General features: G+C 41.9%; 2 protein-coding genes across 3 annotated transcripts; one reads left to right on the top strand and one right to left on the bottom strand.

The window, feature by feature from the left end:
- Positions 1–8,077: 8,077 nt before the first annotated feature.
- Positions 8,078–15,441, top strand: LOC101106738 (acidic mammalian chitinase-like). The gene is given in 6 exon segments (XM_060396897.1): positions 8,078–8,447; positions 12,164–12,288; positions 12,911–13,034; positions 13,196–13,378; positions 14,346–14,462; positions 15,397–15,441. Coding segments are annotated over 6 exon segments (750 nt in total). The 5' UTR covers positions 8,078–8,291.
- Positions 15,442–18,348: 2,907 nt separating this feature from the next.
- On the bottom strand, positions 18,349–23,618 carry CIMAP3 (ciliary microtubule associated protein 3). 2 transcript variants are annotated; one of them, XM_004002315.6, is made up of 6 exons: positions 23,572–23,618; positions 23,172–23,314; positions 22,447–22,545; positions 21,572–21,702; positions 20,010–20,127; positions 18,349–18,603 (listed from the first exon to the last, which is right to left on the bottom strand). In XM_004002315.6, the coding sequence occupies exons 1-6, from the start codon at positions 23,588–23,590 to the stop codon at positions 18,535–18,537; spliced, it is 579 nt and encodes a 192-aa protein (XP_004002364.1). In that variant the 5' UTR covers positions 23,591–23,618; the 3' UTR covers positions 18,349–18,534. The 2 variants fall into 2 exon arrangements, with proteins under 2 accessions (XP_004002364.1, XP_060257428.1); XM_060401445.1 differs by having other exon boundaries at positions 22,447–22,542.
- Between the last annotated feature and the right edge of the window lie 1,692 nt (positions 23,619–25,310).

Genomic DNA, 25,310 nt, shown 5'->3' with positions numbered 1-25,310 from the left:
AGATGGAAGGCAAGTTTGACAGGGACTCAGTGGATATCCTAGGTAGTTATTAAGAAGGGATGTTTTATGTGCAGGTCGTTATACAGGGCCAGGAGAACCAAATTCAGCAGAAAATATCTCACTAAGTTAGGTCCAAATATTAATAAGATAAATCTGGGACTAGTGGTCTTACTGCTTGTTTTTACATATCTTTGACTTAACTTTGATTTGGCACAGTTCTGGCTCTTTGTCCCAACCGTATTCTCCTGGGCACTGCATAGAAATGCCTTTCCCAGTTCAACCTCGGACCACTTAATAAGAGGAAGCAATGCAGTGTAAATATTAGGATATTTCTATTGTGGACACCTCTAACCTTGGCACTGAATCCCGGATCTGGTGCTTAAGATTTGTTTGATCAACTTTCTCATCTACAAAGTTGAAGTGACAGTAATAATCCCTTTTATAGGCTAAAAAAATAATGAAGTAGAGCCCTCTGATTGTTTTTCAGTCATTCAGTATTTACCCTCCATTCTTTTAGAATTTCATTTTGTGGCCAATCTGGATGGAAATTTAAATCCAAGTGCCCTGTCCTTTCCCTAAGTGAGGGACTGGTTCAGACTCAGAGCTTCACAATCAGACTATTTCTCCCAGGACTTGGATTCTTGTGCGGACTGATGCATGAATGAAAAGTAAAACTGGAGCTTATTGGTCCTCAGTTCTCCTTATACATTGCTTCCCTAAGAAATGTGATTTCTGTCACATCAGGGGCAGGTTCTACGTTCTTATCTTTGATTCTGTGAGCTTCTTCATATTCTCCCAATATACTCTCTTGTGCTTGTTAGAGTTGTATTTTTGTTGTTGTTGTTTGTTTGTTTTAGTAGCTAAGTCATGTCTTACTCTTTTGCGACCCCATGGACTGTAGCCCTTCAGGCTCCTATGTCCATGGGAATTCCAAGGCAAATACACTGGATTTCCTTCTCCAGGGGATCTTCACAACCCAGGGATCAAACCTGCATCTCCTGCACTGGCAGGTGGATTCTTTATCACTGGGCCACCTGGGAAGCTCAGAGCTGGTTTCAGTCATTTGTAAAAAATAAATTCTTTAATTATATAAACACCAGAATGATCTCTGGTGTATAGTAGGTGCTTATAGTGTTTGCTGATATTACTATTTTTACAACTGAAATCCTCCCTGGCAGCACTTCTACCAGACTTTCTCTGGCCCTATTAGTCAGAACCAGATATCCAGGACCTAATCATCACTGGGAGAATGGATACAATTATTTAGTTCCTAAATGTGATAAAAATAAAAATCAATCTATATCTACAATAAGTCTGCTAAGGTGCCGACATCCCATGATGGGCACTCATATGTCCACCAACTACTTTCCAGGTACTGTCACAAGACAGCATCTTGGAAGCAAGTACAGTATGTACTTGAGGACATAAGTGTTTCAGAGGAAGGAGAGATCATTGAGCTTCCAAGAGAGGATCTGAGCTGGGCCTTGAAGAACTGTAATACTGGGGTAGGCAGTGAGGAGAAGGAGAAGACATTACAGGCAAAGTATGGAGAGACAGTGTGAGCAAAGGCATGCAAAACATGTTGGGGACAATGAACAGGCCATTTTGGCTGAGGCAGAGATTTTTAATGGGATAATAGTAGTGCATAATGTTTAGGAAGCTGAACTGGAATAAATTTTAAACAAAAAGTTCCATCAATGGTCAAGTTGCAAATACTTCTATTAAGAGAGACCTCAGTAGCCTCACCATCGTCTCTATCTGTCTGCAGCACAAAATATTTTTAAACTTTTTCTAGATCTAATTTGGAACTGTGGATTAGAGAGTTCTTACTGACCTTCAGAGGGTACATTTTGGGAACCATATGTTTTTAGATAAAATTACTGTATAATCATGACTAAGGTTGTCTCACATTGGGTGGCTCAGTGGTAAAGAATCTGCCTGCTAGTGCAGGAGACATGGAGATGTGGGTTCATTCCTTGGGTTTCCTCCCTGAAGGAGGAAATGGCAATCCACTCCAGTACTCCAGCGTTCTTGCCTGGGAAATCCCATAGACAGAGGGCTATAGTCCATGGGGTCACAAAGAGTAGGACATGACTGAGCACCTGCGCACATACATTCCAAAGAACAGGTGTAGAAGGTTCATCAAGTAGCACCTAAAGATGGACTTTTCTTAGGCACTGATTGCGTAAGTTACATAAGACTAATTCTACAAAGAAGAAAGGTCTAAGAACAGCTAATACCTTCCAAGGATTTTTAGTGTTTACTTTTCAATGAATACATGCTTTGATGCCAGGCACTAAATGTCCACAGCATAAGAATCTAATCATAATGTTTAAATGGATGCCTGTCAGCCCTGAGAACGGCCAAAAAAAAAAAAAAAAAAAAAACACCCTATTAAGCTGGTACTTTTCATGGTGATGGTCTCTGCTACCTCGTTAGGAGATGTTTTGTCCTTATTAAGCAGAGGAGGTGGTAGAGTGCGGGTTGGAGGTCCATGAGTGGTGTTTGTAGGGGAGGAGATCTGTTGACTTACTGATTAGCTATATACATATCTGGGTTAGCTGCTCTCCGCTTGGAAGATATCCTTTACAACGACCTGATAGTCAGATGGCATAAAAGGCAAGCTCTGCAAGACCAATACTGACAGCAACCATGGCGAAGCTTATTCTCCTCACAGGTGAGTCTGTAATTGGTGTGTGTTAGTTGCTCAGTTGTGTCCAACTCTTTGCAACCCCCATGGACTGTAGCCCACCAGGCTCCCCCTGTCCATGGAATTCTCCAGGCAAGAATAATGAAGTGGGTTGCCATTTCCTTCTCCAGGGAATCTTCACTACCCAGGGATCAAATGGATCCCTACATTATAGGTGGATGCTTTACCATCTTAGCTACTAGGGAAGCACAAAGTGAAGGTCACTCAGCCATGTCGGACTCTTTGTGACCCCATGGACTATACAGCTCATGGAATTCTCTAGGCCAGAATACTGGAGTGGGTAGCTGTTCCCTTCTCCAGGGGATCTTCCCAAACCAGGGATCAAACCCAGGTCTCCCACACTGCAGGTGAATTCTTTACCAGTTGAGCCACAAGAGGAGCCCAAGAATATTGGAGTGGGTAGCCTATCCCTTCTCCAGCAGATCTTCCCAACCCAGGAATCGAACTGGGGTCCCCTGCATTGCAGGTGGATTCTTTTTCAGCTGAGCTATCAGAGATGTCCCTCTATAATTGGAGATGGAGCCTTATTCTTACCTGATTTCTTTTCTCTCTGGATCTGATAGGCATGAAGTAGTCTTTACACAGAGCTCTACGCTTTTCTATTTTTCTTTCATCATTTCAAATTTCCATGCACACATATGTCTGCTTCTAATTCTCTTATCTCGATTGACTATGGCAGCATTTCTATCTTCACTGAGTCTAGAAGCATGGTCCTAAAAGAAAGGCTAGTTTTCTTCCAGTGCTTGTCTTACTCTCCCATCTCTTGTTGGGTTCTCTTTTCTCTATTCATCTTCCTGCACCACCTCTTTTTAATTGGCATTATTTTTATTTACATGCTTGTGTTTTTGGTTTTTTTCAGAGATGAAAATCAGTAGGAACTGAGATAAAGTTATGCTAGCTACATTTGTTCTGCTCTTTTCAGGATTATTCCATTTTTTATCCCTTACTGTTTTTATCCCTTGCTGTTGATATATTATAAAAATATCCGTTAGAAAGTCAATCATTTAAATGGGTTGATTCAGTACATTGTTTAGAGCCCAGTTGTATCCACGGCTTTTTAGTTGTTCTAGAGTTGAGATTTACAAACTTTTTGTAGCTTCGGCTTGTCCAGATGAGATCTCTAACTCAATTTATAAAACAATCAGATCAAAAATGTTCCTTACACCCTGATGCCACCACCCCACCCAGAATGAGGACAAGGGGGCAGAGATACAAGATTCATGTTTATCTGACAGCTGATGCCCTCTCCCCATCCCAGTATGGGAGGAAAGCTGGCACCTGCAGCATCCTCTGTCTGCCTCTATCCTTCCCCCCAGAACTGTGGCTGTAAAATCCCCAGGAGACAAGGGGGAGAAGATGAGGCTGATCCTGCCCCTTCCCTTCAGGTTCATTCCAGAATCCTGGCCATTGGCCTTAAGACAAGGGCTGGTCCTGTAGGAGGAAAATTACATTCCTTAGGTGAAAGCTGCTCAATATCACAACTAACCCCCACGGTTTTTTCTGGCTTGGGACCCTGACTTCAGAACCGTGCCCTTCATTCCTTCCCTGGGTTTTCATAGATTTGGCTTCAGTGCTGAGCTAAGTCCTCCAACTGTAAGGGGTTCTGTCAGAATAGCCAGGCCTGGGCTGGCGAGGGAATAGTCCTGGGACTCTCTCCCCCTTACATTTCTATGAATCTGAGATGGGTGGAGGTATGAATGTGACAACCTTGGGCACCTGTGCCAGGAGGTGGCAGCGGTGCTTTTCCTGCAGTGATAAAAGTCTTATATAAGACTGAGCCCAGAGGCTGCCCAGATGGCCAGCGTGTAGGCACGATGGGGAGGATGCTGCTCTGGGTCTGTGGGTCTCCCACTCTTTCTGCTCTTCTTCCTTCCCACATGTCATGGGGTGTCCCTGGGAATGCAGAGAAGGGTGGGCTTCTGTTTTAGTGAAGCTTCTACATGAGTTATTCCCCCATGCCTTGGCCTCTGTGTAGAGGAACTTGGGATCCAGGCCTGAGAATGATGAAATGGGGTCCTGGAAAATACCACTGATAAATCCAAAAACTCAGAGTGACTTTCAGACATTCTGAAAGTCTCCTGGGTAGCACCAGGTCCTAACTGGAAAGCCCATCTAAGGATGCCTTGTTTCTGAGTTTTGTTTCTTTGTTTGTTTCAGGCTTGGCTGTTCTGCTGCAGGTACAACTAGGTAAGGAGTAACACAGCCTCCTAGCCACACTCCAATTTTCCTGATAGTTACTCTTCTTTCCTTCCTTGCTTCTGACTCTGAATTTCCTCCTCCTTTCATGATGTCAGCGCTAGGACCTGTTTCGTGATGTTGGGACTTGAGCTAGCTCCCAGCCTGTTTCGGTTGATCTCAGAAAGCCAGCAATGAGAGGGGGCCTATAGCTCACCTAATCCAGAATAATTCACTTTATAGATGGGAAAACTAAAGCAGAGAGGACAGAAGTGATTTGTCCTTGATTGTTCAGAATCAGGACTTAAACCTATATTCTGATGCCAAGACTGGTAAGTATTTATTACCTTTGTAGTTTATACTCTTCTTTGTTTTGTCTTTTTTCCTCTCAAATATCTTCACATTATTTCTAATAACTAGGCATTGGCTGTGGATGTGAACATGACTAAAATCCAGATATGGGGACTCAGGAGACTGGGAAGAGCATGAGCTTTGGAGCAAGACTGCCTGGAAGTAGTGTAGGCACAATCAGTATTTGTGGAATAAATGGATGAATGAATTGGAATTCATCTTAAACTTTCAGCCTTGAGTAGTCCTGAGTCTCACCTGAAAACGAGAATGTTTCCCCCATTAGGCTGTATTGGAATTAAAATTTAAGCAAACCAATTTGCATAAAGCCTCTCAATAAAATATCAGTCACATCATATGCCATCTATAAGAGATATTTGTTTTATTGGTAATGAACTTGAGTAATCTTTGAAATTATGAATTATGCAAGGAGCATCATTAACCTTACCACTTGCTGCTATGATGGCAAATTTATTTTATTTTATGTGTAGACTTGAAATGATTTCAAACTTTCTGGGTCAAGAAATAAGCTTAGACCTGTTGACAAAAGTGTCATGACTGCTTAGCCAGGTCTTCCATAAGCAAGGGAAAAGGGTACTGCAGTATCTACCAGGTATCCGCCATGTGACCTCTTAGGGACCCCTTCCCCTTGAGGAGCTCATCAGCAAGTGACACAGACAGTGGAGCCCTGCACCACAATGACCGCCGCTTTCTCTTGCAGGTTCAGCCTATAAGCTAGTGTGCTACTTTACCAACTGGTCTCAGTATCGACCAGAACCAGCCAAGTTCTTCCCCAAGGATGTGGACCCATGTCTGTGCACACATCTGATATACGCTTTTGCCACCATGAATGACAACAAGATTGCTCCCTATGAATGGAATGACATTGATGTCCTGTATCCTGAGTTCCAAGCCCTGAAAGAACAGTCAGTAGGAACTGAATCCAAAGTGAATGGGAATCAGTGAGGGAGAGTGGAGAGCCCAAGTTCTGTCCCCCGTTCATCCCCAAATTTCATAAGATTCTGAAAGGCAGTCCTTTGCAGATTTCTGATGGGTATGTGGTAACGTATGATGTAAAGACTTACGTGGGCAGATGGGAGGAGCACTTGCCATGGGAACTTTAGAGCTTGTACTTGGCTGTTGCCCATTTCTCAGAGACTCAAGAATGGGGATAGAAGAGTTGTTTTCTGCAATATATGTATCCTAAAGCTCACAGAGCTTTCACTTAAATGTGCCTCTTGGTTTCTTTCTGCAGCAACAAAGATCTGGTCACTTTACTGGCAGTTGGTGGCTGGAACTTTGGCACTCAGAAGTAAGTCTTTCCGTGGCCAGAAAATGAGAGTGGAGGCAAAAGAAAGAAACCCTCAAGCTGGAGTGGGGAAATAAGATACCAGTGGGGAGGTGAAAATGAATGTTCCAGGGGGAAAGAGGCCAGCTCTTAAGAAGAAACTGTCCATGGATGGAAAGGGCTGACTGCAGCAGACCTGGAGAAATAGCAGTAGAATGGGGGAAATGATGGGGAAACACTCAAAAGACAGTAGAGAATGGTGAGTGAGACAGACTAGCTTGGTGACAGAGAAGCACCTGGGCTGCCATAAGATCATGAGCCCTGGGCTGAGTCATAGGCTCTTCTCTGGGGAAGTAGAGAGAAAGGATTTGTAACCTCACAGGCTTTTTGACTCTGAGTTAGAAAAAAGAGATGATGAGGTTAGACTTGACTTGTATGTTGAAAGTTGTCCAAGTCAGTGGTAAACAACTTTTTAAATTATGAAGTTGATGTCTTCCCATGTGCTGTGTGTGCTAAGTCACTTCAGTCATGTCCCACTCTTTGTGACCTTATGAACTGCAGCCTGCCAGGCTCTTTTGTCCATGGGATTCTCCAGGCAAGAATACTGGAGTGAGTTGCCATGCCCTTTTTCAGGGCATCTTCCTGACCCAGGATCAAACCCATGCCTCATGTCTCCTGCACTGGTAGGTGGGTTCTTTACAACTAGCACCACCTGGGAAGCCCAATGTCTTCCCATAATTATTTTAAAATTAGACAGCACAAAGTTATTTGACATGAAAAGTAACTTGCCCCTCTCTTCTTCCCTCCACAGTTTTCCCAAGGTAGCCAGTCATGCTTAAAATGTTGGAGCAAAATGTAATGAGTGTTTTTATTCTCACTCTAATAGCCAAGTGAAACTTCTGGCAGTTACCTATGAGGTAACAAGTTAATTCTCACATATAGCATTTGACCAATATTTCTTTTCTTTTCTTTTTTTAACCTCAAGTCCACTCTGCCAGTAGAATTTTTTCTTATCTTCCTCACAAATCACTTAAATAAGAAAATCTTTGCAGGTCAATTCCCCCAAACTCCAGACAATATCTCTACTCTTGACATTTTAGATTACCTAGTTTGTGCTAGTCAATTTTTTTTGATTTAAAAAAAGTACAGCCATTGAATACCAGAACTAAAAACAAAAAGAAAAACAAAAAGAAGATGAATTAAGGAGGTTGTGATCCAGTTTACAAAGCGTTTACCACAGGCTTTTTATAATCAGGAACTAACCAAGAGGGTTTGAATATGTGTTAATAGACTATAAAATTGCTGACTATGGCAGAGGCACTAATTTTTCTAGATATTAAGTCACCTTCAAATGCAAGACTCACAATATATTCATATATTGGGGGTCAGAAGTGCTTCATTAAATGCATTCACATTTTATAAGTCACATCTTAATTTTGGAAACAGTAAATAGAAAAATAAACATCTTAGGATCAAAGAACTGTGGTAGCTAAACCACTGCCCCTGAAAGATCTCACTAATAAGTAAAATGCACGTATACCACTGATTCAATAAACAGAAAAATATTATTCATTGGGTATACTGAATAAAATAAAAATTTAATTATAAAATTTTCTATTAATTACCATTAACAATTTGAATTCACTTAGCTGTAAAAATCCAACAGAAGTTATTATAAAATGCATAATAAAATTGATATTCAAGGGTGTAAGGATGATTTAGGGATCAGTGACGTTAATATAGACAAACTGTCTGCCTAGATTCACCACCATGGTCTCCTCAGCTGCCAACCGAAAAATCTTCATCTGTTCCGTCATTGACTTCCTTCGTCAACATGAGTTTGACGGCATTGACTTGGATATTGAATATCTGGGGTCCAGGGGAAGCCCAGCTGAGGACAAACAGCGATTTACCATCCTGATTAAGGTGGGAATGAAGCGCTAGTTCTCTGTCTTTTCGTGGAGAGGCCAGTGCCTTCATGGACTGTCTGTGAGAGTTGTGTTTCCCAGGGATAGCAAAGGCTGCTGTCCTCAGAAGCACACTTATGAAGGTGTTTGGGAGTTGTAAGCAATAGAAACAGACTCTGTGGGTAGCTTAAGTCAAAAGAGAATTTACTGGGAGGATATAGGTAACTGAAGGAATCCAATGAAGAAATTCTTTTTTTATTATATGTTTCTGGTAACACAGCATTATAGTTCAACATCTGTGTACATTGCCGAGTGATCGCAACGACAAATCCAGTTATTAGCCATCATCATGAAGCTGATGTCTTTTATCTGTTTGTCCACCCCCCACTCCCTTCCTCTCTGGTAACTACCAATTCACTCTGTATCTATGAATTTGCTTTTGTTTTATTTTATTTGTTTGCTGGGTTGTTTTTTTTTTTCTCCTCAGATTCCACATATGATTAATATAATATGGTATTTGTTTTTCTCCCTCTCACTCATTTCACTTAGCAAAATACCCTTACCTCTATCCATGTGGTTGCAAATGGCAGGATTTCACTGTTTATTAAGGCTGAGTAGAATTCCTATAACATCTTATGGAAAGATCCAAATGAACTTTTAGGACAAACATATGTGTATATATATATGTGTGTGTGTGTATGTGTATGCTAAGTCACTTCAGTTGTGTCTGACTCTGAGACCTTATGGACTGCTGCTTGCCAGGCTCTTCTGTCCATGGGATTCTCCAGGCAAGTATACTGGAGTAGGTTACTATTTCCTTCTCCAGGGGATCTTCCTGATCCAGGGATTGAACTCGTGTCTGTTGTGTCTTCTCCATTGGCAGGTGGTTTTTTTTTTTGTTTTTTGTTTTTTTTTTTTTAACACTAGCGCCACCTGGGAAGCCCTGTCATCTCATATATAGGAAGAGAAACTAATACCCTCCTCCCAGAACTTAGTGTTCATCCCTTCTTTCTTTGTAGCCTAAGAATATGTAAGAATACGTTATGCCTCTTCCTACTGGCCTGTAAGGTTTCTGCAGAAAAATCTAATGATAGCCTTATGGGATTTCACTTTTAAGTAACAAAATTATTTTTCCCTTTCTGCTTTCCTTAAAGCAGCAGATTCTTTCTTTTTTCATTAAATTTTACCATTTGTGTTACAATGTGTCTTGGAGCATGTCTATTTGGGTTCATTTTATTTTGAACTCTAAGCATCTTGGACTTGGATGTCTATTTCCTTCCCCAGATTAGGAAGTCTTCAGTTGCTATTTCTTCAAATAATTTTATGTCCCTTTCTCTTCTACTTCTGGGACTGTATAATGGGAATGCTGTTCTACTTGATATTGTACCAAAGTTTCCTTAAAGTATCTTCACTTTTTAAAATTCTTTGTTCAACCTGCTGCTCTGTGTCAGTGAGTTCCATTACTTTGTCTTTTGGCTCACTGATTTTTCTACCTATTCCAATCTGTTGTTGAACATATATAGGGTATTTTGCAGTTCAGTTATAACTTCTGTTTAGTTTTTGTGTTTTTAAAAAATATTTTCTAGCTATTTGTTGATGACGTCATTGTGTTCTTCCCTTCTCCTCCCAAGTTCAGTATCTTTATGATCATTTTGTTGAACTTGTTCTCAGGTAGATTGGTTATCTCCATTTCATTTCATTCTTTTTCTGAGATTTTGTCTTCTTCTCTTGATTAGAACCTGTCTCCTCATTTTTTCCCTAATTTTCTGTGTTTGTTTTGATGCATTAGATAAAGCAGCTACATCTCCCAGTCTTGATGAGTGGCTTTATGTGGGAGATATCCTGTGGGGTTCAGGCGCACTATCCTACCTGGCCACCTGAGCAATGTGCACAAGCCATGTGCCCTCTGTGGGCTGTGTATGTTCTCCTGTTTTGGCAGGGTCACAGCTACGATGACAGCACACCGGTATGCAGGGCTGGCCCTGCAGGATGCCTCTGGGGTCTCACCACAGCGGCTGCTGAATGCTGGTGGTCAGCACTAGGTCTTGAAATGCCATGGTGGCTGCCAGTAACTAGTGGGTGAGCTGGCCCCAAAATGGCTGTGAGACTCATCCGCGGTGGCTTCTGGGGGCTTGTGGGCAGGGCTGCCCCTCTAATGGCTGCAGGGTCTGTTTTCAGTGGATGCCAGGTGCTGGGAGATAGGGCTGCACCTCAGAACTGCAGGGGGCCCCTACCTGCCAGTGCCCAGCAAGGTTATTTCCTGGCTAACTGTGAGGCACTGCTGAGGCACAGGGGTAGGCAGGACTCTTGGCCATGTGCACCCACAGATTAGATGGAGATTTCCAATGTGATGCCACCAGTGCCTTTATTAGTAAGGTGGCTTGAGATGGCAAAAATGGCTCCTACTAGGGTCGCAGTTCCTAGGGATCATCCCACTGTTCCTTACTCTCTAGCAGCTGCGTCAGGATTAGTGAGTGGGGCTCTTTCATCTATCTTCCATATACTTTTCAATCTGGTGATTTTATATAGGTTTTTGATCAAGTGAAACTGGGCCCTTTAAAAATGAGCTTTCTTTCCCCTGTAGTTCTATGGTTTTCCTGAGAGTATTTCATACTGGTTTTCAAACTTCTTTTTTTTGGGGGGGAGGGGGAAGGGAGATGCTTTTATCTCCTGAGAAGCAGCTTTGGGATGGTTTGCATGATGTGGAACTTGAAACTTTCATTCCTTAGGAAAAATAAGTATCTTTGTTTTTTAATAAAGATTTATTGGAGTATAGTTGATTTACAATGTCATGTTAATTTCAGGTAACTGTACCTTTGTTACACTTTCAACTGTGGATCACTGTGGCTGGAGTGTGGTTTTTCCTTGGAATGACTATGTATCTGTTTCTTCTACCCATCTCAATGCTGTCTTTTTACCCTTTGTTGAGAATACTGTTCATGTGGTTTTCAGGTCCTTTTCAGGGGAATTTTTTTTTTTTTATGTAGTTGTAGATTTGCTGTGTCCATGAAAGGAGTCAGTTCAGAGTCTTCCTATACTTCCATCTTGAATCTTCTTTTCAAATAAAGTTTTGAATCAGGAAGAAGGAATTTCACTATGTCATTCATTCAACAAGTGTTGTGTGCTTTCTGTGATCTAGACCCACTGGATACAGAGCAGGGAGCAAGGTAAACCTGATTCCTGCTCTTGGGATTACAGCATAGTGGAGAATATGGAGCTAATAAATAAATAAATGTCAATCGTGGTAAGAGCAATGATAACAGCAAAATTAGATGCTCAGGGGAGTCTTCCCAGGGAAGTGACATTTGAGCAGCAATATAAAGTAAAAAGAACCAGGAATACAAAGGATGGGAAGAATTTTCTAAGGATGTGGTAACAGCATTTGCAAAGGCCTAGAGGCAGGAAAGACATTAGCCTTGCTATACACAAATGCTGAGAATAGAGCTTTAAGAGGGATGGTGAAGTCACAACAGAGAGGACAGCTCCTAGACCCTCTGCCAGGAATTCCTGAGCTTTTTCTGTAGAATTGTCATTAAATGAGACTTAGATTCAAGGACTCCATGTTTGCATCAATTTATTCCAAGTTATACCTTACCAGACTCTATCCCTAAATTTCAGGAGCTATTTTCAGAAATAGGAAATTGTTACAGGCTGGAAACCATCTCAAGAGGTATTCACAATAGGGAATAGATAATGAACACAACCACTAAAATCCACCCTCTTTTCTCTCTCCAGGAAATGATACAGGCTTTTGAAGAAGAGGCTGAAGAAACAGGAAAACCCAGACTGCTGATCACAGCAGCTGTGTCGGCTGGCAAAGAGACCATTGATAGAGGATATGAAATTGCAGAGATTGGAAAGTGAGTGTGATGAGCCTCCCAGGGCCTCCACATCCCAGAGCAGAGATTCCTTAAACATTTTAGTAGAAAGCATTCCCAGTAGTTATGTAAACATAATGTTGAGAAGGTTGGTACCATCAATTGCCAAAAATGTTTGAATATTTAGTGGTTCTGGGATAAGGTGACCCCTTTATATTGTCACTATGGTAGGCTTTAGGGGAAAGAGAAATAAGATTTAAGATCTTGGAAAATCTTTATATGTAACAGCAGTTCTCACTGACAGTTTCTTTTGAAAAGCTGTAAAAGCGAGAAAGCTATTACTGACGAAACAATAGGAGTGCTTTCCACCTCAAGTTCCCATAATCCTAGAGACATGTGTTTCTGAGACACATACTTTAACAACTATATTTCCTTATCTTCTGATCTGGGTTTGCCCTTAATCTTTCAAGGAAGTAAAGGAGACTTTCTGTCTAGCCTCATGGGAGTCGCAGAAGATAACCAGGAGACACCTAGGAAGCCACATTAATGGGATCATATGGATATCTACTTGACATCATGAATTTCCACAGCTATCATTTCTTGCTCTTAAATTGTCTATTAAAAAATGCTCCTGTGTCATGATGTTCAAATTCTCTTGTTCTAGGCTTCTTGATTTCATAAGTGTGATGACCTATGACTTCCATGGTGGCTGGGACCCATGTACAGGACACAACAGTGCTCTGCACGTAGGATCCAAGGATCAAGGCAACATGCGTTATTTCAACTGTGTAAGAAAGAAAACCCCCCAGTCATATGCAGAAGAAAGACAGGGACGAGATTAGAAGTGTTGGTTGTTGGAAGGCTTTCTCTTTGTGGGACAGTTAGCTAGACATTTTTCATCATGTGGGACAAACACTGGTGAGGAATAATGTCTGTGTTGCTTCTGCAGGAATATGCCATGAAGTACTAGAGAGACAATGGGGTCCCTTCAGAGAAGCTCATCATGGGGTTCCCCACCTATGGGAGGACCTTCCGGCTCAGCACTTCTGACACCTCAGTCTGTGCCCCAGTCTCTGGAGCAGGGTCATCTGGTCCTTACACACTTGAGGCTGGCTTCTGGGCTTACTATGAGGTAACCACCATGGCTAATTCAGGCTAAAATGCCCTGGGGAAAATTCTTCCACTCTCCAAGTCATCTTGCTATCCTTATGTTCTTGAGATCCTATACCCTGGCAGCTCATAGCTCTGAGCATATAGCCTGTGGAAAGGCAGGTTGATGGCTGAAGAACACTTTTTACTTGAAAAAAAAAAAATCAATGTGAATTTCCTTTTGGGTTTAGAAGTATATGGGACCATCTTTTCTATAGTTCAAAACTATACTGAATTCTATTACATCCATGTAAATAGATGGAGAAGGATTTCAATAATTTAGCTCAGGGATGGCAAATAATTGGATCTTCTTTCAAATCTGATTTGATTGCATTTACTCAAATCTGAAGCTCTAATACTTGGGCCACCTGATGTGAAGAGCCGGCTTATTGGAAAAGACCCTGATGACGGGTAAGATTGAAGACAAAATGAGAAGAGGGCTGGAGAGGATGTGATGCTTAGACAGCCTCACTGACTAAATGGATATGAATTTGGGCAGACTCCAGGAGATAGTGGAGGACAGAGGAGGCTCGCACGCTGCAAGCCATGGGGTTGCAAAGAGTCAGACATGACTAAGTGACTAAACAACAACTACTCAAATCTTGTGTTAAAAATTCAGACTGATAGAATAATTAGCAGTTTTTGCCAGAGACTCAAGTGTTTTTGGAAGAATGACCTTAGCACTCATGGTCATGCTTACCATTTCTCAACTAAACTGTGGTTATAGAATTGGAATTTCACTTCTTTGAACCTGGTTTCATAGAAATTGTATCTTTGTTTTATGATACAAAGTCACTTTCTAAAGAAATGTGTGAAATTAATGTAGGTATTTCACAATGCCACTTTTCCCATCGCTCTTCCATTTCTTACTATTTTTCCCATCCTTCCTCGTGCAATACATGACATAATCTGTGACATGCTCAACATTGCCTTCTTCCTTCGCTTCATAGATCTGCACATTCCTAAGTGAAGCCACAAATGGCTGGATTGAAGACCAAAAAGTTCCATATGCTTATAAAGACACTGAGTGGGTTGGCTATGACAATATTAAGAGCTACAAATGTAAGGTATGAGCAGTGTAAAAAAATGCAATTTTAGCTTCAAATCCTAAGTTCATCATGAAGCCATTTTACTAAGATCTGTGGCTTCAAAGTTATAAATATGTACAAAGTGGAATAAATCAACCTCATTGTGATTTACTTTTCCCTCAAGACAGAGCAAATGATATGATTAAATATAGATTTAATGATCCAGTGTACAGCATATACTACTATACACTAACATATAGTATAATATTCTAATGTGGTTGAAATTTATTTTCCCAATTTTTGTTCAGAATTAATCTATACTAACTTCCATGAAATGATTATATAAGCCAGGCTTAAGACCAACATTTTCATGGACAATAATGAAAATATCCTTTACATTTTTACCTAAATGCTTTACAACCATTACCTGACTTGATTCTACACAATCCAATGAAGCAACAAATAGCCTCTCCAGTTTACAAATGTGTACACTGAGGTTCATAGATGCTGCGACTAATCCAAGGTTTCATAGCTGGAAAATGCAAAGGCAGTAACTGAACATGTTGTCTGGCTCAGAGTCTAGGCTCTTTCCATAACACTGCTCCGTCAGTGCCTCTTTATTGAATCCTGGTCAGGAGAAGGCGGTTAAAATGGAGGAGAAAAAGAGCTATATGGTGCAATGGTTAAGAATCTAGACTTTGGTGTCAGATATACCTGGTCCTCAAGCCCCAAAAGACAGGATGAGTTCCCACAAACCTGTGAAAGAAAAAGATCGACCTAGTAGTTCCTGTAAAGATTAAGCAAGTAATGAACACTAAGATGAAATGTAGCTTAGCCTAGAATACTAGTATCAGTTTAACAGTATATTAAATTAGCTATTTTATATATATATATAGCTAATTTAATATACTGTATTAATATACTGTAATATACAGTATGCTGATGCTCTGAAGTGATCTTCTTGTTCTTTTAGAATGCACTCCATCAGCCACCAAGACTTGGTATCATCAACAAGTGATACCCAGAAGTGAAGGTTTCTGTGCCAATATTGGTGGAGACAGCGGCAGTGGTGGAGAAGGTGGCAGTGAAGGAGATGAAGGTTTCTGCACTGGAAAAGCAGATGGCATTTATAGCGATCCTGAGGACAACACCAAGTTCTACCAGTGCGCAGGAGGCAGGACCTTCTACTTCCAGTGTAACCAAGGTCTGGTGTTCGACCAAACCTGCACATGTTGTAACTGGCCTTCAATTTAAAATGTTGGGAAAACTCTACTTTGTTTCATGTTTTCTCATGCTGCATGTCAAATTTCATCTTCCAATACTCCATGTTGTCTATGTATTATATCAGTCTATCTGTCAGTTTGGAAGCCCTACCTTACTAAAGCAGCATTATGATTAGGTTTCACTCCATTATAACCTAAAAAACCTATAAACACTCTGAACCAAATCCATATGTAAAATAAATATGACACTGCATGTTTTATTTTTTATAATCGTCTGTATTTTTTCTTACGTACTTGTATATATAGCTCAGCATTTCAAGTGACTCTGAAGGTTAATAGAAGCTATTTTTATTGAAATTAAAATTTTATTTTTTATCAAATCAGACTACTGTTTTAGAAAAGGGAGTTTCCTTCCCTGGCAAAAGCCTTGAGAGTGTGAACCAAACAACAGTGTGAAAAAATTCTCTCGCTCTTGTCAACACCTCCAAAGAAGGGCCCAAGACCCTGTGTCAGAAAAATAACAAATGCTAAATTACCACCTCTGAAAAAAGCTGCATTTATATGGATCCAAAGGAGGAAATAAAGGGATGTGTGTGAGAGAGGTGAGAAAGGTTAATCTTGACTAATTTCAAGTCATAAAAACACTTTTACCATGATAATAAAAATCTTTAAATCATCAGATTAAATGGAGTAAAAGTTTTTAGATTGAGGTATCTAGGATTATCTTAATATTTTAAGTTGATTTCCAGTGAACTTTCACTATTTTCTTCAGAAGACCTTGTCCCCTAAAGAAAGAGGCCTCTCAGCATAATTTAGTAGGTTTCGTCTTCCAGTGCCTCGTTCACCAGCTAACGCTTACCATGCGATGGCCTTGACGAGTACAGCAGGCTGTAGTTTTTTGAGGCACTAGCAGCATCTCACTCTTTGTTATCCAGACCCATGAAGTCTTGCCATCAGGCTAAGTAGGGGACTACCTTGGTAGTCTGGTGATAAAGAATCCACCTTGCAATGCAGGGCGCACGGGTTCAATCCCTGGTAGGGGAACTAAGATCCATGTGAGTAGCTCACGTTATCCGGTGAGTAACATGCTGTGAGTAACTAAGCCTGTGTGCCGCAACCACTGAGCCTGCATACTCTGCAGCCCATGTGCCACAACTAGAGAGGCCAAGTTCCACAACTACTGAATCCTACATTCTCTGGAGCCCACACGCTGCAGCTACTGGGCTCACACGCCACAATTAGAGCATCCATGCACCACAAAGAAAGATCCTGCATGACACAGTGAAGACCCTCTGTGCCACAACCAGGACCCAACACAGCCAAATAAATAAATAAATAAGAAGGCTGAGTAGGCATAGAAGGACCTTCCCAATACAAGAAGCTAGACTACACTTAATGCCCATTCTGAAGAAACCATACTTGAGTTATTAAGGTTTGTGTTGGAAGTAAAAGGCCTGTATTCCAGGCAATGTCTGGGCTTCCCAGGCGGCTCAGTGATAAAGAATCCACCTGCCAGCATAGGAGATGCAGGTTCGATCCTTGGATGGGGAACGTCACCTGGAGAAGGAAATGGCAACCCATTCCAGTATTCTTGCCTGGAAAATTCCATGGACAGAGGACCCCAGTGGGCTACAGTCCATAAGACCGCCAAGAGTGGGAGTGCAACTGAGCAAATGAACACACACCAGGCAATGTCTAGATGAGTACTTTGAACATGGCTCTCATGACTTCTGACCTTGGCACACCTAGAGCAACTTGTGAGGCTTTCGGGTATAATTCAAACTGGAAGTCGGGGGCAGATCCAATCTACTAGCCTCCCTGGGAAGTCCTTCTCATATTGCAGTCCATGGAGCCAGTGGATGAGTCTATTCTGATTCCTGCTGCATCCCCAGTGCTTGCCACTCTGCCTGAGGCATGTTTGGAATTCAGTATGATGATGACTGACAGACTAAATAGATGATGTAATAGGAAAGGGGGAGGGGGTTATTGGTTCTTTGAGTTTTACACGAACCTGAGAAAGGCAATCAAATCAACAACCCACTCCAGTATTCTTGCCTGGAAAATCCCATGAACAGAGGAGCCTGGCTGGCTACAGTCCACAGAGTCACAAAGAGTCAGACTCGACTCAGCACAGCACAGAGAAAAGCAGTCAAATCAGGACCTTCCCGCTCCATGCTGGGAAACTTGGACACTTTGAAGCACTCCTAAAACATTTACTCTGCCTTTAAGTGTCCTCTGCATCCAAAAAGCCCCCAAACAAGGCCCAGCAAGCCATTCAAAGCCTTGATATGTATAGAACAATAAACCGTCTCCTATCACCAGGGCTAGTGGTGTGGTGCTTTTGTTGCTAAGTCGTGTCCAACTCTTGCAACCCCATGGACTGTAGCCTGCCAGGCTTCACTTTCCATGGGATTTCCCAGGCAAGAATACTAGAATAGGTTGCCATTTCCTTCTCCAGAGGAGAGGATCTCCCAACTCAGAGACTAAACCCATAACTCCTTCATCACAAGCAGATTCTTCACTGATGAGCCCCCCGGGATGTCCCAGGCTAGTGGTAGACAACATAAAACTTGTGGCTGGGAATTAGAGGGCGAGGACCCACAAGTATAATATTTCAGTCATGAAGCCACCCCACTGAACACTCAGGAGGAATCCTTCTAGCCCTTCTACATGAATACACAACAAACCAGCACAAGGAGAAAGAGCCTTCTGAACTAGTCTTTATACTGTCGTGTAGTACTTATGAGGCCCTTGCCCTCCCTGTGCCCCATGCTGGCAGACAGGAGGGTCAGAGCGATGCAGAAAGACAAGAGCACCTCTGGGCTCTGCATTGCACTGTCCTGGAGGATTGGTGGTCAGGAGGCGCACGTGAAGGGAGTCACAGCTTTTCAGTCATAGTACAGGCTTAGGTAGGCCAGACGGTTCCGACGCTTTCTAAAGTCTTTGTCTGTGGGCAGCTGCAATGAAAGAATATTATCTAGGTCAATATTCAAATGAGAACCCACTGCCTCTGGTCTTCCTGGCTCTGTGAAATAGGCGTGTATGTTATACCTGTTGTGGCCTAGCTGAACCTCAACCCCATAGTAACCTAACCTCACTGAGTCTCTCAGCATTGCTCTGGACATCTACTCTTTGTCGTCTTACTCTGGAAATGTCATACTAGGAATTATTTTCTACTTGGGAAGTTGTCAAGTATAGCTGGTAGGACTTCCCTGGTAGTAGAGTGGATAAGAATCCACCATGCCAATGCAGGGGACATGAGTTCCATCCCTAGTCCAGAAAGATTCTACATGACATGAGCATCTAAGCCTGTGCACCACAACTACTGAGCCCACACCCCAGAGCCCACAAGTCACAACTGCTGAGCCCATGTGCTGCAACTACAGCAGCCTGCGTGTCTAGAGCTTGTGCTCTGAAACAAGAGAAGCCATTGCATTAAGAAGCCTGAGCACTGCAAGGAAGAGTAGCCCCTGCTTGCCGCAACCAAAGAAAGCCTGCCCATGCGCAGCAACGAAAACCTAGCACAGTGAAACATAATTAATTAATTATTTTAAAACTATAGCTGGTAAGCTTCTTGAAAAGAAAAATCATATGTTTAATTCTTGAATGTTACCCATAGGCCCTAGCATAATGATGTTAATACACTTGGTGTTTAATACATACTTGCAGAATTAATCCCAAGTTCCACTGGAGAATAAAGGGCACCTCAGGAATTATGATAGCTGACATGGACTGAGCATTTATTATGCTCAATATGGCACTAAATACTTTTCTACAATATCTCAATCTTTACATCTTTATCAGATAGAGTCTATTATTATATGCATTTTAACAGTAAGCACACTGATGCTTAGAAAAGTAAGATTATTAGACAAAATCACACAGCAAGCAAATATGGAACTAGAATTTGGACCCAGGTAGTCTGTTCTAAAAATCCATGTTCTTGGCAGAATGATCCACAGCCCGTGATGATCTAACACTAAGTGGTGTGATGGGAAGAGCAGTGGCTTAGAAGTCACCAGATCTAGGCTCTATTTGAGCAACTTCAACAAGCCACTTAATCCATCTGAGCCTCAGTTTCCTCCTCAGTTGCAGAGAATAATTATTTTGGACTAACCACAGAAGATTATTTAAGGACTAAATAAGAAAATGTGACTTTTGTTCTATCACACGCACTTTAAAAATCTAGTGAAATTGGGTAACTCTCCAAAAAAAATTCCCATATGTATATACACGAAATTGTGCAAGTAATTTCAGGGGAACAAGGACTTAACTGAAGCTTATTCACAGACTCCCGGTTAAGAATCACTGATACGCATGGAAGAATTAGGTAAAGGGCTCCAGAGAAGTCCAATAGTATTACCTCAGCTTTCAGGGTTCTTTTCTGTAGACATGGAACCTGAGCCCAGTCTGGAGATCCAAATTTCATTGGCCATCTGATTCTCTTGGGTGGCTTTATCTCTGGGTTGTATGTGGTAGGGCTATAAAACATACAGAACATCATGCGTAATGAGTTAGCGATCATATATGACCTTCCACCCCTAATCTAGAGTCCTAACCCTTTGGGAAAAGGCAGTCAACTGATTCATATAGGAGTCCTTTGCCTGTTAAAGTATTTCTAACTAAGTTTCAGTGTTCAAAGTATCTAGTCTTGACAAAGTAAAAACTCAATTCCAGTTTAAAATATTTCTGGAAGTTCAGTCTCCTTAGCTGAGAGATCAAAAGATCCCAGAAATGGTGGATGATAAAGTTAACACAGTGATGTGTAAGTACTGCTCACAATGTAAAACTGAGGAGGAAAGAAAAGTGCTAATTTAAAGTATCAACGATCTGGTGTCAGTAAAGTAGAACCATGTAAAATTCCTTGACAATGGGATTATTTAATTATAGCCTTTGTTCATAACATTCTTTTGGTGTAGACTCTTTGCTGTGGAAATAACATGTAGAGTGGACATAGGAATCAAGATTCAATATCTCTATTCCTTACTACAACCTTGAAAAAGTTACACTCACTCTCTGATCTTTGAAATTCTCACCAGTAAGAAAAAAAAAAAAGACCTTGACCCCATGCCCTACCATTCCACACATTCTCAACGGCTTCCTAAAGCACAGAGACTGCCGCCCTTGGTCTACTGGCCTATGTACTATAGCCACCACCACCCCCGCCTTCCCCACCCCATTCTTACTTCCTCTTTGCCCACGATACTGTAGCTACACTAACCTTTCTTTTTTTCTGCACACCAATTTCCTTCCCAATAACAGCCTTTGTACTTGAAGTTCCTTCTGCCTGGGAAACTCCGGGCCTAGATTTTCAAAGGGCCAGCTCATTCTTGTCATAATGATTTCAGAAACAAGTGTCATTTCCCTAAAAGATCTATCTTGAGAATCTTTGCCAAAGTATATAGATTTTAGTCCACCACTCTGTATCATATCATCATCTTGTTTGGTTTCATTCAGCACAACACCAGGTCACCTTACTTCCTAGCACGTTTATAACAGCCCCAGCTAATGGCTACTGTCTTGGTATAATTATTAATAAGACCCCATTTCAAGTCTCAGAAGTGTCATGTGCTGACTAATAAATTATATAGTCACTCTCTTTGTTACTATTGATATTTTCTTGTTTGTTTGCTTCTCATCTGTCTGGACTCTAGAATGTAAGCTCCAAGATATCAGGAATCTTGTATGATGGGCTTAATGCAAAATCTCTGGAATCCACAAAACTGCTTGGCCTTTTATAAATACTCATTGAATGAACCACTACACTCTACCACTCTATAATTTCTAGAGATCTAGAAGGCAAGAGGTTGAATCTTTAAAGCTAGATGCTTTCTTATTTAGAGGGCATGGTTGGGATGAAACCCCTTTTTGTACTTCCTTTCCTATTGCTCTTTGTTGAAGTGCAGCAGAAAAAGGGGCGCATACCCAGGATAATAAGAGTCCTTTGAGTATGTCCGAAAGCGAGGCAACAAGGCATTAAATGGAGCAAAATTTGGTTTGTGTGTTTGCTCTTGAACATTGACTGTCTGGTACATGCCTGGGTAAGGTGTCATATCCTGTTTCCAAGAAAAAGATCAATATGTTAGAGGGTGATATATACATGTAAAGCCTTTTAATTAGAAAAAACAAAGCTATCCTCTCCCTGTCATGTATCATCTATGGTTTAACTACCTCAATCTATAGAAATGGCCTACAATAGGTAGAAAACCAAGATAAGTGTATGGTTCAGCTACATAAAGGTACCTAATGCTTAGGCTGTAGAAACAAATCTATGAGGGTAGAGAACCATGGTAACTTATTACAGTTACTACCACCACCATCCCACCATCCCACTCAGATTCTTCTGGAGCCAGTATCCCTCTTCCTGAGCTTAAGCATCAACAAAAGTCCAACAAGAGATTAAAGAAGATAATTAAGACTTGAAATCCAGCTACACAAAAGAGTACAGAAGTTGGAATTGGTTTTTTAACTGAGAAGATATTATATATTACATATAATTATATGATGTGTATAAACAAAGCTTCCAGTATTTTACAAGCAAGTGTCTCAGGGCTAAAACCTTGCTTTGGTGTTATTTCTTCTTAGAATCATTTTATACTCTCCCAGGACACTCACACACACATTTGCCATGTTAATATCCATGCTTTTAAGATAGGTTTTTAAGTGGCTTTTGCCCAAAAGATTTTTCGTCTTGAATTTGGGGCATATTCTTTAGGTAGCCTCCAGCTATGCTCCCCAATGCAAATACATTCAGCAACATGGATCACAGTGAAATCTAAGCACATTCAGTCATGTCTAACCTTGTTAACTGGCTTAAACCTCATGGCTGTTCTGGCGCCAAGAGTGTATCCTTTTTTACTGGTCGGGATCTTGGAGAGATTGTATGCCAAGCCATACTTCTTCAGGTGTTATACAGAAAACAAAGAAAAAACACATATAGAGAACATTATAGTTATTAAAACAGTCTGAACTTAAAGTATTCCTGAATATTCTCTGCCAAAGTTGCCCATTCTTTCCTGATTCTCCTGAATCATGACCATATAATTACATAAGTAACACAAACAGTTGCATTCCTACAAAGGAATGTGGCTAGATAGGTGGAGAGAATGCCATTTCTATACATTCCAGTGAATGTATAGAAATTTTTCTACACATTTTTCTGGGTCCCACAGAGCTGAATCTGCTCTAATTCAACTATCAGTATGATTATACAATTTCATAAACTACCTATCAGCACAACCACAGTCCAGGTTTGGACTAAGCGGAGATACTGAGTCACTGGTCTTTGGGACTGTGAATAGTGAAGGAACAATCCTGGGAACTGCATGAGGCCCAGGCTTGCATTTGGTGGGAAGGCAAAGGGGAACAGTGGCTCTTTACTCTCTGATTGTAGAGAACCAGGGCACTTTCTCATGTTGGGACCCTGATAGTCACAAATCTCACAGGGTTTTATTCGGGAAAACTTGGGTTTCCTTAGATAATGGTCTGGGAACTGAGACCCATCTAAGGGAAGGTGCATACTCACATCTTCTGCTATGTAACACCCAGGCCCTCTGTTGGGGGCTCCCCTAATAGGGGGAAATGTGTTTCCCAACAAGCTTGGGGGACGGATGTGAGGAAAGATCTTCCTATGTTGACGTGTTCCAAAGGAGTAGTTAAGCAGCGGCTCTGCAGATAGAGAAAGAAGAGAAACTTCACGAGGAAAGGCCCCTTGATCTAAGTGAGAGCTTCAGGGCTAGTGAGGGGTGGGCCGCGGGACAGAGCTCTTAAGGGCAGACCCTTAAGAAAAATCCATGTAAAGGGTAGCTCAAATCTATGTAAAGAGATGAACTGCATTTTCGCCTCCCTTTGCCCTTCTTCTTTCCCAGCCTTCCTACTCTTCCTCCTGTCTCTACTGTAGACTCCCCTACTACAGCCCTCCTCACCTGCTTTAACGAAGCACATCTCAGGAGCTCCACCAGGCCCGGGGTTTGTGTACTGCGTTGCCCAAGAAACAGAGGCGGGGCTGGGCAGCCCCAGCTGCCCAGCTCTCACAGAGGAGTGGCTCAGAGCTAGCCGACTAAGTAGTGGGGATTCCTGCAGAGCCCGCTTTGGGGCAGGAACTGCGCCTCCCAGGCCAGGGATCCAGGGGAGTGAGAACTCTGAAGCTGGGCAGGAGGTAGGGGGTTTGCTAGATCCAAGCTGTAGGCTGAAGAGCTTTGAAAGCTGGGCCACTGGAAATGCACTACTGAGGAAGGACGGACTCCTCCACGTGCAGGATGCCCTGAAATCCGGGCTGCCAGGATCAGGAATGTAGAAAAACACAGGATCTGCAGTGATGATCTACGGAGGTGGGCTTCCTGGGCAATGCCCAGAAGAGGGAAGTTGGGAACCTGATGGAGCCTAGATAGTTCCGTATTAGGCCTATTTTAGACCCATTGTTCCTTTTCTTCAAGGCATTCCCATCAGGTTACCCCCTTATACCCTTAAGAGGGGCTCAAGTCTATAAAAGGTCTCTTTAAGCAGAGCAGTAAGAGCACAATGGAATAAAAGTGTTTAAATTTGGAGGCAGTTACTTAATGTTTAGGACTTCCCTGGTGGCTCAGAGAGTAAAGCGTCTGTCTACAATGCAGGAGACCTGGGTTTGATCCCTGGGTCGGGAAGATCCCCTAGAGAAGGAAATGGCAACCCACTCCAGTACTCTTGCCTGGAAAGTCCCATGGACAGCGGAGCCTGGTGCAGGCCATTGTCCATGGGGTTGCAATGAGTCGGGCACGACTGAGCGACTTCACTTTCACTTTTCACTTTTCACTTAATGTTTAAGTTCCAGGTTCCTCATCTCTAAGTTAGGAACAGTAATTCCTTTTTATAGGGTTGTTGAGAGGGTTAAGATAACAGGATTAAAGAGGGTCATTGCCTAGTGCTTGGTAGATCACAATAGGAGAGGTTTTTATTACTACAACAGTATCTAGCCAGCCTAGGAGTACTCCTACCCTAACCTAAGAAGAAATATCAGGGTGTATGATGACTTCTTTACCTTTGTCCTAGATATTAACCCTAACTTGTTCTCACTTGATTTTAGGATAACTTTCAGAGTTGGCAAGTGTGGCAGGCAACAGAAAGCACAGTGTGATAGTGTTATTGATACACTCTGTCTTTGGCTTCTAAGAATGATCTTGGGATCCACACATACCCAGGGTTAGCACTGTCTACAGGCATGCTTTTATAGCTCTAATGCAGGTTCCAAGAGAAGTGATCCTGAGTCCTAGAGGATATTTGGGAAACTTAGAGAAGTCTTCTGGGCTTCCCAGGTGATGCTAGTGGTAAAGACCCTGCCTGCCAGTGCAGGAGACATAAGAGACATGGGTTTGATCCCTGGGTTGAGAAGATCCCCTGGAGGAGGGCATGGCAACTCACTCCAGTATTCTTGCCTAGAGAATCCCATGGACAGAGGAGCCTGGTGGACTACAGTCCATAGAGTTTGCCAAGAGTCGGACATGACTGAAATGACAGCACAGAAGCCTTTTGCTTGTTAAAAATTATTGAGGCGATGCTCCTGGTCAGTGAACCAGGAAGGCTGGATACCTGTAGCTCATTGTGCAATTACACAGTGAATTGTGTCAAGTCCTATATAACAAACACTCCAATGTCTTCCTGGCCTCTATGAAAAAAAAAATTGTATTTG

Source organism: Ovis aries, chromosome 1, assembly GCF_016772045.2.
Source record: "Ovis aries strain OAR_USU_Benz2616 breed Rambouillet chromosome 1, ARS-UI_Ramb_v3.0, whole genome shotgun sequence".
Classification (NCBI taxonomy): Eukaryota; Metazoa; Chordata; class Mammalia; order Artiodactyla; family Bovidae; genus Ovis; species Ovis aries.
Note: the sequence above shows the minus strand (reverse complement) of the source record. Positions and strands in the feature narration are given on the sequence as shown.